Genomic DNA, 15026 nt, shown 5'->3' with positions numbered 1-15026 from the left:
CTCGATGGCGGTGGCTGCGTCGCGTGGCAGTGGCCATCGGAGGTGGTCAGCCCCATCCAGCCTGCTGCCCCCCACCCAGCCTGCCACCCGGGGCGGCACGCCCCCCACCCCCCATTACTATGCCACTGATATGGCTTGTGTGGTCAAACTGACAAATTTGATAAGAGTAAGGGAAGGCAACTGAAAATACAACTAATTTATTGGAAAAATGGGGTCCATTTATACTTTGCTGGGATAATAAAAGGCAAGATTTTATTAATTAATATTTATTAGGAGAAATATATCAATATCTGCTTTTAATTTAGCAATGTAAATATTATCCCAACTTATATTTTCATATCCCAACAGGGCTCCCCCCCCCCCGTGGACTAGAAAAAGAATAGTGTATTACAAGTAATTAGATTGTCCGTTTTTATAAGTATTTATTGGCTTTCAATCTTACATATGCATTAGTTAAACTTTTTATTGTTCAGAAAAATACGTGTAAAATTTTATGCAGATATTTGAATATTAAATAAAAAATATTGGAGAAACAATAATATGGGCATTTTGACTTCTTTTGGCTATAATCTAAGAGCCAAAACTGGACATTATATGCAGTCAAAAAGCAGCTTTAAGAGGCTGCAAGTTTATGGAGACAAAAGTTAGAGAGGAGGAGGTTGGCTAATCCTTTCTCTTAGCTGGTCTCTGCTCAAAACACACTTCTCAGTTGCTTTTGCAACCATGGGAAAGAAACCACTGGGAAGGGAGGGCTTTGCACAGGAAAATGTGCAAGTGGCAAACGGTTAAGAAGCCCTCCTCCCATGGGCCCACCCCCTCCTAGCATTTTACTGCATAATTGAAAGCAGCCTTGGAAGGTTGCATGGTTTTAAAAATATAATGTAGGAAAGTTTCAAGCCACTTTATGTAACTTTATGTTAACTGTTAACAGTTGATACCCCAAAAGCGAATGCTGCTTTCGTTTAGATTTCTGCCTCCAAATGAACATATGCAGTGGTTTGCCATTCACATTGGGGGGGGGGGGTTCCCTGCACCTACAAGCCTTTTTCTTTGGGGGACGTGACAAAATCCTCCAGTCTATATCACTAGCAGCTGCACATTACCAGTTTATTATTATTCTTCATCAAAAGTGTCCTATTTGCAGTGACCCTTTCATGGCTATTCTTTTAGAATTAAGACAGAATACAATCTAACTTTCATAGTACTGCACAAAATCAGGCAGCTTAAAACCCAGCTGTGATAAAGTGTATGGGATTGCAGCCAAACCTTTTACAGCATCTCAAATATATATATATATATATATATATATATATATATATATATATATGTAATAGACTATTATAAACAATAATTCTATCATCTGTATTTAAACAAACATCCTTGTAAATGCAAGTAACCCAAGTAATAATCTAGGTCTCATCTTTCCTTTTTCAAATCTGCCCACCTCCATAGCCAGTGCGCTGTTCTGAAATGTGTTTCTCAAAGGTGAGACGTAGCCTTGTAGTCCCATCTGGCTCATTCGGATCTTTTTCATCCACCAAGATAAAATGAGAGTGGTGGTTGTCAAGAAAATATAGAGGACCTTGGGCACTGTGGTCAGACTTGTAGCTTATAAGGCTGTCATTCTAGGGAAAAGGAGAGATTGTTTTTTTGTACGAAAACATTGCTCACCCCTCTTCTCTGTTGCGTGCCAGAGTAAAAGATTAGAAGCAACTCCTACTGTTTTGAACAAACCACAGTTCCCTATGACAACTGAACACAGAGACCTGTGGCTTGTTTAAACTGTAGCTTGTGCAGAAACCAGAACCACGGTTAGCTCCTCCCTTGTTCTCACTAACTAGAGTTTAAACAAACCAGTTACCTGAGTTCTCTGCTCTGAGGAAGGAGGTCTGCATGTGTTCAGCTGCATGTGTTTAGGAGCTCCTGTGTGTAGAGGCGGAGCAACCTGCTCTGGTACCCGAAGCGGTGCTCATCCGAGGGGGTGTGGTGCTCTGCCCACGAGGGGTGTGGCACTCATCCCAGGGGGTGTGCGGCAAGCGGAGCGCAACCTGGGAGGTGCTGCCGATCGGGGGTCGGCATTTTGTCACCGCCCTTTGGAATGGCCCCCAGGTTGGGCCGCTCCCCCACTCCCGCCTCTGCCTCGGAACGCCCCTACCTGTGCGATCAGGACCTTGCATTACCAGGGTTGTGAATCATGCAGGCTTCAAAGCACATTCACCAGATAGTACAGTATAGGAAGGACAGGAGTTTGCATTCTCTGTTCAGGTATAAAGCTGTAACGTCTTACTATGAACTCTGAAAAACTAAAATCATAATGATTGTGTGTGCGCGCTATATAAATATGTGTGCATGCATGGGAGTAAAATGAAAATCTATCCAACAAAATCTGAGAACTGATTTGTGACTTAGGGAGTCTGCACAGCACTATTCTGTCACCTGGTCAATGGGACCCAAGGGTTCCAGTTGTTTTCAGGCAAAACATCCTTTCTATGTTTTCCTTGGCGGAAAATATACCTTGGCATTATCCAGAAGTTCTCTGTGGCGAATTTTCCCCAGTGAAGTTATTCCTATGGCAACCACTTTTACTGTGGAGGAAGTACTTGCCAGCATGTGATCCCGAACCGCTTGCCCTATATGTTTTGTTACTCCAACGCGCAAGGCACTGGTAAAGATCCATGCACCTGAAACAGAATTTTACAAGCGTAAGATGTTACGGGTTTACCAAACTTGGGTATTCAGCTGTTTTTGGACGACAGTTCCCATCATGGTCCTGCTAGCCAGGGCTGAATTCTGGCAAAGTTCAAATCTCTGCTCAAATGCTCCTATGCCAGCACCACCCCACATTCCCTCTAAATTGACCTTAAACAACCTGTTAAGAGTGGCTTGTGTTGGTGGCCCACATGCTGCCAGGTTCACAAATCTGGGATGACAGATAAGTATATTGTAAGTAAAACTGCAGTTCAACCCCACCCCCTTACACCAGGATGTACCCTCACTTTCAATAGGCTTTCTATAGCTCAGGAACAAAACGTTTGATTAAATATATGCTTAAAAACAAGGGGAGCTGTGACTCAAACAAATGATGCTTCTTATGCTTGAATCATGCCATATTGATAATCTGATATTGTCTCATTCACGTGGCCTTGTTTTCAGAAAGATTTACCATATTGAATAAACAGGGGTAGAACTCTTTTGATAAAAAGCCACTTTTAACATGCAGAATTTTAAGGAAATTTCCCCTTTATTAAGTTAGGAATCATATTTGACAGGGATGTAAACAACTACATTCCCATTTCCAGGAGTGGAACCGACCAGTGCTTTGCGCAGCCTTCACCAATCCTTTTCTTAAGGTGTCACGCAGCCAAGGTTTCATCTGAAAGTTTTCTTCTTCTCCTACTAAAGAGACAACCAGGTTGGGAGCAGGAAGGTTCCACTTGTTACTCATGACGTCAAATATAACTCCAGGGTGGATGGCACATGGCACCTTAATAAACTGTAACCAAGAAAGGGACATTCAGAAAAGAAGTGTCAACTGGGTCTTAAGTCCTGTTGCTTGCTCCTACCAGAGCAGAAGGTGGAGGGCAACTTTTCCCATCCCTCCCCAAGTGTTTTCCCTTTGGTGTCTCTCCCATTGACATGAATGAGGGGAGTGGATGACTGTGCCAGCTCTGGGTCTGGAGTAGTTTTTTTACCTTTGTGGGGGTATGTTGGGACATCCAAGGCCTCTCCTAATCTGCCCTTAGCATACCCCATTTTTGAACCAATTTCCTAAGGTGTTTCACCAGCAGAATAGCAACAGTAGCTTTCTGTTATCATGTGATGGGTGGGCGTATCCCATTGACTATGCCTGCAGAACTCCCTCTCTACCCATGGAGAAGGCAGTTCCCTGAGTATATTAATTAGGCAGTAAAACCCATCAGATGTAGTAGGGGTGACTATGCATGAGATCAAGGTATACACCTGCTGAAAGGTAAATGTCTTGACTTAAATGGTTTGTGAATCACAGGCTCATTGTATCTAAGATTACTGGGTTGGTTTGTTTTTGGATTTTTGTTTTTGTTTTTAAGGTACGTGAATTGTTTCCAATGTGTTTTTAGAGCTTCTTCACAGCGTTGATCCCAGATCTTGAATGTTGGCACAAAGTAAAGATATACAAAGGATGAGAGAAATAAGATTTTTAGGGTAAAAATAGTAGAATTCCCGTCTTAAAAGACCTTCATGTCCCCCCGGTGAGAGGTTTTGTGCTACCTTTCCACGTTTCTTTCCAGAAGCCATGAAGTCGATTTCTCCTGTGCAATATGGCAATTCCCTTGGAAAGGCTCCTTCTTTCTCATTATTGTGCAGTTTTGCTTGTGAGTGCTCCTTTGGGACCACTGAGGGATCATCAGCCTGACTGGCTTCCCTGAAGTAAGATAATTAAAAGATGAGGGAACTTCAATGATGGGGCTTTATAACAAAAGTGTAATGGAATTTCATCCAAAATCATATTTTAAAAAATGTGAATGTCATCGTGACGGCTCAAGTTCACTATTTTAGTAGCATTTACATGGCTATATATAAAGTGCACACATGGTCTAATGCATTTTATGTTATATATGTGCATCTGAATTCATATGTATGAATGGCTGAAGAACAAGAGAGAGACATTTTAAAACCATACTTGCTGCCTTTTCCTTAATTCTTTAAGATCGTCACAAATGAACTTACACTTTATCCCTTAAGTCCATGCTATCATTTGAGATGCTTTCTCTTCTTCTAAAGGCTTGGAGAACAATATTCTGGGCAGGGGGGGAAAAAAGAAGTCAAACTATATTTAGTTTGTAGCATTCTAGTTATTAATATTTCACAGTAACATTATTGAAAAAAGAAACCAGTTAAGAAGTCTCCTACGACAATTGGCTTATTGAGCAGTCATCCTGATTTGCTTACACAAAGCTTATCTGGAGGTTGTAGCCAATCTTTATTGAGTATCCATTCTAATTTGTTTGTGGGGAGATTATCCAGCAATGAGCGTTCATCCTGATTTGCTTGTGAGTGTTTTTCTTCATTTTCCCATTAGTCATATGTTCATCCCACACTTTTCAGTGGATTCTCCTGTCATTTTCCACACTGATTCTTTTTCTGAAGTAGATGTGTTGCAATTAGGGTGACAGAGCACTTTAATTTGAATTGTTCAAACCTTAATTTAAAGTACAGTGGTAAGGTAAAGGGTAAAGGGACCCCTGACCATTAGGTCCAGTCATGACCGACTCTGGGGCTGCACGCTCATCTCGCGTTATTGGCCAAGGGAGCCAGCGTACAGCTTCCAGGTCATGTGGCCAGCATGACAAAGCTGCTTCTGGCAAACCAGAGCAGCACACGGAAACGCCGTTTACCTTCCCGCTTGGAGCAGTACCTATTTATCTACTTACACTTTGATGTGCTTTTGAACTGCTAGGTTGGCAGGAGCTGGGACCGAGCAACGGGAGCTCAACCCCTTCGCGGGGATTCGAACCACCGACCTTCTGATCGGCAAGCCCTAGGCTCAGTGGTTTAACCCACAGCGCCACCCTATCAAAGTACAGTGGTACCTCTGGTTATAAACTTGATTTGTTCCAGAGGTCCATTCTTAAGCTGAAACCGTTCTTATCCTGAGGCGCGCTTTTGCTAATGGGCCCTCCTGCTGCATGTGCACTTCTGGGGTGCCATTTCCATTCGCATCCTGGGGCAAAGTTCGCAACCAGGAGCAGCTACCTCCGGGTTAGCGGCGCTCATAACCTGAAGCGTTCGTAACCAGAAGCGTTCGTAACCAGAGGTACCAGTGTATGTGCTTTAATCCCTCCTGCAAAAGAGTGATAGGCTGGAGGTACCCAGAAGAGACTGCATGTTTAAAGGCAATCCTTTGCAGCTATAATGGTGCCTCGCAAGACAAATTTAATTCGTTCTGTGAGTCAATTCGTTTTGCGAAAAATTCGTCTTGCGAATCCCATAGGAATGCATTGAATTTTTTTTGCCCATAGGAACGCATTAATTGAATTTCAATGCATTCCTATGGGAAACCGTGATTCGCTAGACGATTTTTTCACAAAACGAATTCGTCTTGCAAGGCAACCTCCGATCGCAAAACCCATTCGTCTAGCGAAAAATTAGTCTAGCAGGGCATTCGTCTAGCGAGGTACCACTGTATTGCTCAAGACAGCACTACCTCCAGCCAGAGGGAGGTGGCAAGCAAGTCACAAACAAAGCATAATAGAAACACTTTTAAAGTGGGAGTCAGAGAAAGGGAGAGAGATGAGAGAATATGAAACATTGTAAACAGGACTTTTTTCAGCTGGAACTCACTGGAACTCAGTTCCGGCACCTCTCATGTGGGCACCATTATAAGAGCACAAGGGAGGCATTCATGGTGAGTTTCGGCATCTCTTTTTTCTGGAAAAATAGCACTGATTGTAAAGGGGGGGCTGTGCTGCTGCCAGTCCCCCGCTCAATATCTGATGAGAAGTAATGGATTTAGTTGTCTGTTGGAGTGCTTATGCTGTGCCCTCACTTGAGCTCAAGCTACATATTTATAAATAAGCTCAAACATTACAAAAATTTCCAGAAGCCACTAGTGGCCTCCTTCCAAAGAAAACCAAACCTGGGTGAGTGCTGTGCCCCTGGAACTTCTCACAGCCCAGGGCAGGTAGGGAAAGAAGCATAACCATATCCTGTTTTAGAGCAGAGGAGCATGCCTAATTTTTCAGGTATATTTTAGTTTCATTGTGTAAGATTATAGGAACTAGGGTGTGGATAAGAAAGTAGGGATAGAACTGCAATAATTTGACAGCTTTATACAGATGAGAGATATGGCGCAAATTAATGGTGAATTTCATTCGCAAGGTTTATTTATGATGTGGGCTGAATGATACATACAAAATTGTTTACAGAAGAAGATTGCACATATACAATATTTTGTCCAGGGAGAAGATAAATCAGCAGTACTGCTTATTTATTGCAACTGGAGCCTGTAAAGTTATCTATGGCCAAAATACTAGACTGATATTTCCTAGTGCACATACATGGTTCTGCAACGAATTTTCACAGTATTTGGTTTTGGATTGCAAATTGGCCTTGGAAGGAGCTGGCTTTTGTTGCTGACGGTACTGTTGCTTTCCCCCCTCTTTAATTAATGTCTCTTTGGGGGCCTGACTTTTCACCAGCCTGTATTTTCACAATGATGTGACTAAGCTTCAGTGAAGGCCATCTGATTCAAATCAAAACAAATGAACATGGTGAAAGAAGAGCCAGAAATGGGGCAGAAAAGGAAGGAAGCCTTCCCAGAAGACAAGAACAAAAGTGATCCACAGCAAATGGCTTTGTATCAGCTATAGAAATTAGCTTGTTTGTCCTGTTGAGTAAACATATTCAAGCTGACTAAGCATGGATGTTGGCGGGGGGTGGGGGTGGGCGAGGATCAAAATGGTCTCCGTTGGCCCTGTTCTTCTGTGCATATTCATAATAGCTTCTGAACATAGCATTCACGCATTCAAAGTACACACAAGGTACAGATTGGAAGTACAATATGTTGCATATGTGTAAATTCCAGTCAGAGATTACTGTGAATATACATAAGAACATAGATCATGCCAATGTCCCATCTCGTCTACCATTCTGCTCTCACAGTGGCCAATCAGATGCTTGTGGGAAGCCAGCAAGCAGGATTTGAACACAAGAGCACTCTTCTCTACTGTGGTTTCTGGCAGGGCCGTCTTAAGCGCCCCTGGCGCCATGGTGCGCCGGATCTCTCCGGCGCCCTCCCGCCCCGTTTCCCAGCGCGGTGGGCAGGCGGGCCGGCACAGTGCGATCTCTCCGGCGCCCTCCCGCCCCGTTTCCCAGCGCGGTGGGCGGGTGGGCGCAGTGCGCACCTGCATGGCGGACCGGCCGGCCAGCGGGCGGGCGCAGCTCGCGGCGCTCTCCTGGTGGGCCAGCGCCATGGTGCCCTGCGCCACCCAGCCTACACGTAGGGCCGGCCCTGGTTTCTGGCAACTGGTATTCAGAATCATTACTGCCTCCAGCCCTCATGCCTGATAGCTGTCAATAGCCTTCTCCTCCATATATAGAAGGGTGTACTTTCAGATATGATCCCTTTATGATTACCCTCATGTCTCCATGCATAACCAACATATGTATGTAGTCTGAACAGGGCTTCTTTTGTCATTATTGTATCCCTCTTCTTTAATAAAATAAGCTAGAAATGGTTAGAATAATTTAATCTTTCTTTCTTTTTCTTTCCTCCTAAACAGCTTAATAGTATATATATGTTTGCACCCAAGATTTCCTGTCCTCTTTTTAAAAAAGTAGAAAATCTCAGGCATATTTTCTTTCAGTTGAGCACAAAATGTGGTAAACTTAATTTAGCAGCTTTTGGTCAATTCTCAGGGATTCAGGTAGGCGGTGTTAATCCGAAAGACAGACATACTAAGCACCACCCTGAAACATGATTGATTCTGTTTCAGAGCAAGAGATTAACCATTACAAGTTGTATTGGTATCAACACGTTATAATATTGTGAAACAAAATCATTGTTATTGTTGAGGAGCAAGATTGGTGGAGAAAGATGGTTACTGCTGAGCTGCAATCAACCCCTGAAATAAAAAAACAGCAGGAGCAAGTGCTCCTGTCAAACTAACAGTGATGTCCATAGAGTCTTGGAGAGGCCCTTTTGTTTGCCCCACAAACACCTGAAGCTCATGTGGTGGAAATTCAAGATGGAGCCTTCTCTGCGTTTGCTCTAAATGTCTAGGACAGGCACCCCCAAACTTTGGCCCTCCAGATGTTTTGGACTACAATTCCCATCTTCCCCGACTACTGGTCCTGTTAGCTAGGGATCATGGGAGTTGTAGGCCAAAACATCTGGAGGGCCGCAGTTTGGGGATGCCTGGTTTAGGATCTCTTACCAAGAGGGGTCCAGCTAGCCCCATCTCTGATGACTTTCTGCCAGCAGCTAAAGACCTCTTTATTTAGACAGGACTTTGAACCATAAACTGATTTGTAAGTATGCTGTAATTTGTTTAAAGTTTTCTCAATTTTTTTTAGACCTGATTTGCGTTTGTTACATTTATTGCTGTGTCATTGTGCGTATATTGTTGCTATTAGCCACCTTGAACATCATTTGGTGGGAAAGATAAGATACAAATCCAACATGTTAGATAAATAACAAGCAATCAGTCATTGCAAAAGACTCACGGGTGCAAATGGCAGGGTAGGTTGTTGTGGGTCCCTTTGAAGGAACCAGGCTTATTTCTGGTAATGATGCAAAACACATTGACATCCAGTTCACCCCATTTATTTCCGTTTTCTAATTGTCACTGTTTTGCAAGAGGGATTCAAGAACATTCTCCAATTAAATTGGATTAAAGGGCTCTGCCACCCTAGTGCAACAAATTCCCATCGAAAAAGAAACAGGACTTTTCACAGTTTGGAAACTGATGGCAAAATGTATTGGAAAGTGTGGGATGAATGAATGAGTAACGACAACTCCCCATGAGCAGATCAGGGCAAATGCACAATCAATGTTATATAACTGCCCTACAAACAAATCAGAATGCCAGAGAGACACACAGAGAGATGTCATCAAGAAAGGCCTGAATGCAAACTAAATAATAATAATAATAATAATAATAATAATTAATAATAATATTTGCAGCTGTTCTCAGTACAACCCTTGGCAGGAAGCACTGTGTTGCTGCTCGTTTTCCACACGCTTATGGGCAACCAGGTTTTTGGCAGCCTAATGCTAGTCCCATTCATGGCTTCTAATTTCTGCTGCTCTGAACCCCACAATCACTCCATTTTTCTGTGTTTTGAACCTCACAATCGCCCCTATCTTTCTGTGTTCTGTACCACTAGGACTGAGCCTAGCTCACAACATCCAGTTCCTTTGCTTTTCCACGTGAGTTCATCCACTACTGCCATGGTGAGTTCCCTCTGTTCCTGTGCCTTCTAGTCCATTCTTCTCCTCCTCCTCCTCCCTCCCCTCCCCACTTCAGTGTACAGCAGAATTCAGAAACAACCACCAGGTGGCATCTTAGAGCAGCACTCGGGAAGGTGTAGGCAGCACTTCAGTTACAGGTGTGCACTGAAAGGCTTTTCATACCCCCACATTATCTGTCCCCCCCCCCCATTTATTCTGCCAGGAACTAAAATGCTTCATTGGCTCAAAATGTAGGAGCACTGGGACTGTGAACTGATTACAGAATTTTAATTGGTTAATTACCTGCTTTTCATTTTTAGTTAATTGACTGCTTGCTGTCAAAACCTCAATATAGATGCCTTTTTGAGATACTGAAGGAAGTGTGAGAAAGGAAGCTGCCACCGTTTGCTAGAAGAAAGATAATCTTTAAGCAATAGTATCTCCTGGGTTGTAGAATAGGCATCCCCAAACTGCGGCCCTCCAGATGTTTTGGCCTACAACTCCCATGATCTCTAACTAACAGGACCAGTGGTCAGGGATGATGGGAATTGTAGTCCAAAACATCTGGAGGGCCGAAGTTTGGGGGTGCCTGTTGTAGAACTCCCTTACAAATGAATTACAAATGGCCCTGACAGTACAAGCCTTCAAAGAGGCCTTTTAAAAGTATATATTTGGGTTGCCTTTTCCTAGGGTCTTGGTGCCTCTATTTTATCAAGCTGCTGAACTATTTTTAACTGGATTGCACTCAGTTTTATGGAGTGCTTTTGCTTCTGTTTTTTAAGCTGTCATTGTATACGTGTGTGTGTGTGTGTGTGTGTGTGTGTGTGTGTGTGTGTGTGTGGTACAAGCTGCCCGAAAAGGCAGCACAGAAATATTTTAAATAAGTGATAAATTGCATTGCAAGCAGCCTTATAAGGGGTCAGACCACTAGGCCATCCAGCCTGCTGTCTACTGTTGACTGGCAAGGGCTCTGCAGAGTCTCATGCAGAGGTATTTCCGAGTCCTGATAACTGGGAACCTCTCTAAGATGATCGTCAAAGAGCCATCAAAGAACCTGGACTGGGTCCTCTGCACACAGTGTGTGAGAACTAGCACTCTTCAATATTTTTTACTATTTTACAAGATCCTTCAAAAATATGTAATAGCAGAGCTTTCAGGCACTGAATCTGGATGCGAGGGTAACAGTGTCCCTAGTTTCAATACTGATAAAGCGTTTTGTTTTTAAAATGACTCCTGATAATACCTCTCAGGGCCAAACTAAGCATTATGCAACAAACATAGGAGCAGTTTCCTGATGTTCCCCCATCCCATCTTGAAATGTGGCCATGGGGCAGGGCTGCAAATTTTATTATAGTAGCCACATGAGTGCTTAACTCATTCCTGTAAGCAGCTCCTCTGATCAAAGCCATCCTGCCCAACTTGGGTTCCTCCCTCCACAGCAAGCATTTTTTGTGCTTAGTGTGGTTTTGAATATATTCCTGTTGTCTAAAGGAGGGTAATCTTTCTGAGGACTTTGCTCATGTCATTTAGCAAAGCAGTGTTATTGGGGTTTCAAATGGACATGGGCAAAGTTTACAAGTGGACACAGCTGGTTTTTTGTTTTGTTTTGTTTTTTTTAAAGGGTGCATGTTGCAGGGTCTTGTGAGGGGTTGCTAAAAGATTTTGGCATAACATAATTCTAGCAGAACACTAGCAGGAGTTATTTTAAAATGGGGGGGGCAGTGAAGGGCATTGAGGGGCTACAAAAATATTTTTGGCATCACAGTGGGGTACCATAGCACAGAGATGGGGGCATCTGTGTCTTGTGCAGCAGGGCCTGGGTTCTATTTCAGGAAGTGTTGGGAGTGTTGGCTGCCTGACATTCTTGAGAGTCGCTACTAGGGTTGCCAGACTCAATAGAGGACAGGACTTCTGTGCCTTTAATTGCCCTGCTCTCTTTTGAGTCTGGAAACCTTAAAGAGAAACCAGCAGACCCTTTGTTTAATTTCCAAGCAAAGGGTCTGCTGGTTTCTCTTTAAGGTTTCCAGACTCAAAAAAAGAGCAGGGCAATTAAAGGCACAGAAGTCCTGTCCTCTATTGAGTCTGGCAACCCTAGTCGCTACCAGTCAGTATAAGCAATTCTAAACTAAATGGACCAATAGTCAATATAAGGGAGCTTCCTGTGTTCTTACATATGGGAACATTTTGTGTGGGGGTGGGGGTGGTGGTATTAAAATGTTCATTTTTATTTAAAATGGGTGGCCACAAAATCTTTTGGCGTCCCTGTGTCACAACAGGAAGTAATCAGCAAAATAATAGTAATAATAATAACAGTATCACAGCAGACAACCTAAGGGATCAGTCGATTAAAAAACCTACTTTTTTAAAGCACTTAAAATAATAATTATTTGTCAACACAGCTGGAGACCTATAGGAGCAGTCCAAAAAATATTTTTTTAAAAGTGACACATTTTGGGGAGCAACTGGGGAGCACAACAAACCAATTGGAGGGCACACAGGCACAAGTTGTTAGTTCAAAGAGAAGCTACCTTCCTTTACTGGCTTCTTAACATTCTGCTTTCCATGCCTTACAATGAGCACTTCAAAGATGCCTGTGGCTGAAGGGGCTGGAAAACAATATGGGAAGAAGATGCCTGTGTTTTGAGACTGTTCTGCATGCTGGAAAATCAACAATATTAAACCCTCTCCCCCCAAAACCCCAACACCTTCATGTGTTTTTCCTTTAAGTATCCTGTATGCAACCGTGGTAATCTCCTGATTCAAGGAACAGCTTCAGTCGCGTTACCTTTTTAAAGGAGCAGTGTACTTATAGTGATCGCACTGCCCTAGATACCTACGGTTCATCCATTTCCTTTTATAGGAAGTGTGTGCTAATTAATGGGAAGGAGACCTCAAATATCCCTGGGAAGAATGAGGCCACCCAAGTAGGCTATGGTACCAAAATGCAGTAGGCTACTAGCGATCGCAAACTAGTCTGACGAGTTAACCTCTGTCGGAAAAACAAAGTAGCCAGGGCCACCTACACACACCAGGCCATGACTCAACATAACCTAGACCCAGTGGTAACCTCAATATGTGAATCAGCCTTCATGTGATCTGCTTATTATAATCTCTGAAGAGATACTTTGGAGTAACTGCGTTCAAGGCCTCCCCTAGTTCTTTGAATGCCTTTCGCATGTACCACAGGCAGCTAAGAGGCAACTCTGCTATTAAGGATTCCTAATCTAGGTTGCCACTTAGCTAGTCTCTGACTACTGAAGTAAGTGGCTTCCTTCCCTTATATACTTTATAATGTATCACTACAGGCAGTGCTATTTTTCTAGAAAAAGAGGTGCCAGAACTCGCCATGACCGCCTCCCTTGTTCTCTTAGAATGGAAATGGCACCCACCTAAGAGGTTCCGGAACTAAGTTCCGGGTGAAAAAAAGCCCTGACTACAGGGAATATTTTAATTTAAACATTTCAAATGTTCTCTGACTGGAATTTATCCTCCTTTTGAGTCACATCATGATTTTCAAGGTTCTGGGCAAACAGTGCCCTCCTCCTTTATTTGTCTGCAGGTCCTCACCTCTATTGGTATCCCTATTTTAATTTCCCACAAATCCCCTTGAGGTAGCATCACTCCAGGGCATTCTGGGAAATCAAAATGGCTGTGAGATTGAGCTGTTGGGCATTGCTTGAAGCACCAAACACCAGTGATGGGCCCTGCCAGAGTTCTAGGGCCCCAGCAGGATGCCAGATGCTGAGCAAAGGTGACCATCCTGTGCCTGGCCACACTGTGTCATTTCTGGCTATGATTCACCCAGGCAAACAGTAATTGGACCTCGTGAAGCACTGCTTCCCTGTATAGCCATTTGTTTTCCACTGAAAGAAATAAAATATTCCATGCCTGTCAAGTGCCCTGGAAGAAATGGGGCATCCCATTTTTTCATGCAAGATCTCAGCAGCCATTTTGGGTGCCGCCATCTCACATGCTTTTGTGCTGTGCTCTAGCCCCCCAAAAGCACTTTTTCGGGGCTGTAGTGCAGCATGGGTCACATGAATTACCCATGAACGCATCGTGGAAGACGTGCATTCTGGATTCAGATCCAAAAAAGTTGCATGGTATGATATTCTCCCATTCCACTTCTGATGACAACTATCTTGGATGGAAATTTTATGTTTTGTTAAATATTGGCTTGGCCATTACCTTGCACCTCATTCCTTCTGAGCTGCTTTCATACTAATTTTGAATACATTTACCACAGATGCCTTGCTTTTTAATATTAATTTTCAGCTTTGGCCAATGAGGGGGAAAGAGCCTGACTCTTCACATCTTGGCTTAAGTCAGTGTCACAGATATGTTTCAAGGTTTCCTCCAGCTTTTTAAAGCCACATAAATGCCACAGATGGGTACAGGTGCACACAAGCCCATAGTGATGACCATGTGAGGGGCAGCGCACTTGTAAATACCGTGTTTCTCATATTTTAAGGCATCCCCAAAAAATAAGCCATGACAGGATTTCTAAGGGTTGGTGAAAAATAAGACATACCCCGAAAATAAGCCATGTCGTGTAGCCCCGACCGAGCGAGAGGCGAAGGCGCGGGACCCAGCAGGAGCTCCCTGCCTGCTTCCCCGAGCCGTCGCGCATCGGGGGACAGAGCCGAAGATCGGAGGGCGCTCCTTGCTGGGCTTGACAAGCCCGGCAAACAGCGCCCGCCGATCTTCGGACCTGTGCTGTGTGACAGGCAGGGGTGGGGGGAAGCGGAGATCGTTCTCCGCTCTCCCCCCACCCCCGCCTGTCACCAAAGATCGGCGGGCGCTCCTTGCTGGGCTTGACAAGCCCGGCAAACAGCGCCCGCCGATCTTCGGACCTGTCCTGTGTGACAGGCGGGGGTGGGGGGGGGAAGCGGAGATCGTTCTCCGCTCTCCCCCCACCCCCGCCTGTCACCAAAGATCGGCGGGCGCTGTTTGCTGGGCTTGACAAGCCCGGCAAACAGCGCCCGCCGATCTTCGGACCTGTCCTGTGTGACAGGCGGGGGTGGGGGGGAAGCGGAGATCGTTCTCCGCTCTCCCCCCACCCCCGCCTGTCACCAAAGATCGGCGGGCACTGTTT

The 15026-nt window shown here is 44.2% G+C and overlaps 1 protein-coding gene across 1 annotated transcript in view; it reads right to left on the bottom strand.

The window, feature by feature from the left end:
- TRPM5 (transient receptor potential cation channel subfamily M member 5) overlaps nucleotides 1–7952 on the bottom strand; it is a 36568-nt gene extending 28616 nt beyond the window's left edge. Inside the window, exons 1-6 of the mRNA XM_035133374.2 lie at nucleotides 7884–7952; nucleotides 4708–4778; nucleotides 4249–4402; nucleotides 3313–3493; nucleotides 2515–2681; nucleotides 1445–1625 (exon numbers count right to left, since the gene is read on the bottom strand). Of these exons, the coding sequence (XP_034989265.2) occupies nucleotides 1445–1625; nucleotides 2515–2681; nucleotides 3313–3493; nucleotides 4249–4402; nucleotides 4708–4778; nucleotides 7884–7952 (823 nt within the window). The remainder of the gene's footprint in view (nucleotides 1–1444; nucleotides 1626–2514; nucleotides 2682–3312; nucleotides 3494–4248; nucleotides 4403–4707; nucleotides 4779–7883) is intronic.
- Between the last annotated feature and the right edge of the window lie 7074 nt (nucleotides 7953–15026).

The sequence above is a fragment of the Zootoca vivipara genome, chromosome 1 (genome assembly GCF_963506605.1).
Source record: "Zootoca vivipara chromosome 1, rZooViv1.1, whole genome shotgun sequence".
In the NCBI taxonomy this organism is placed as follows: Eukaryota; Metazoa; Chordata; class Lepidosauria; order Squamata; family Lacertidae; genus Zootoca; species Zootoca vivipara.
This window is presented reverse-complemented; position numbering and strand designations above follow the sequence as displayed.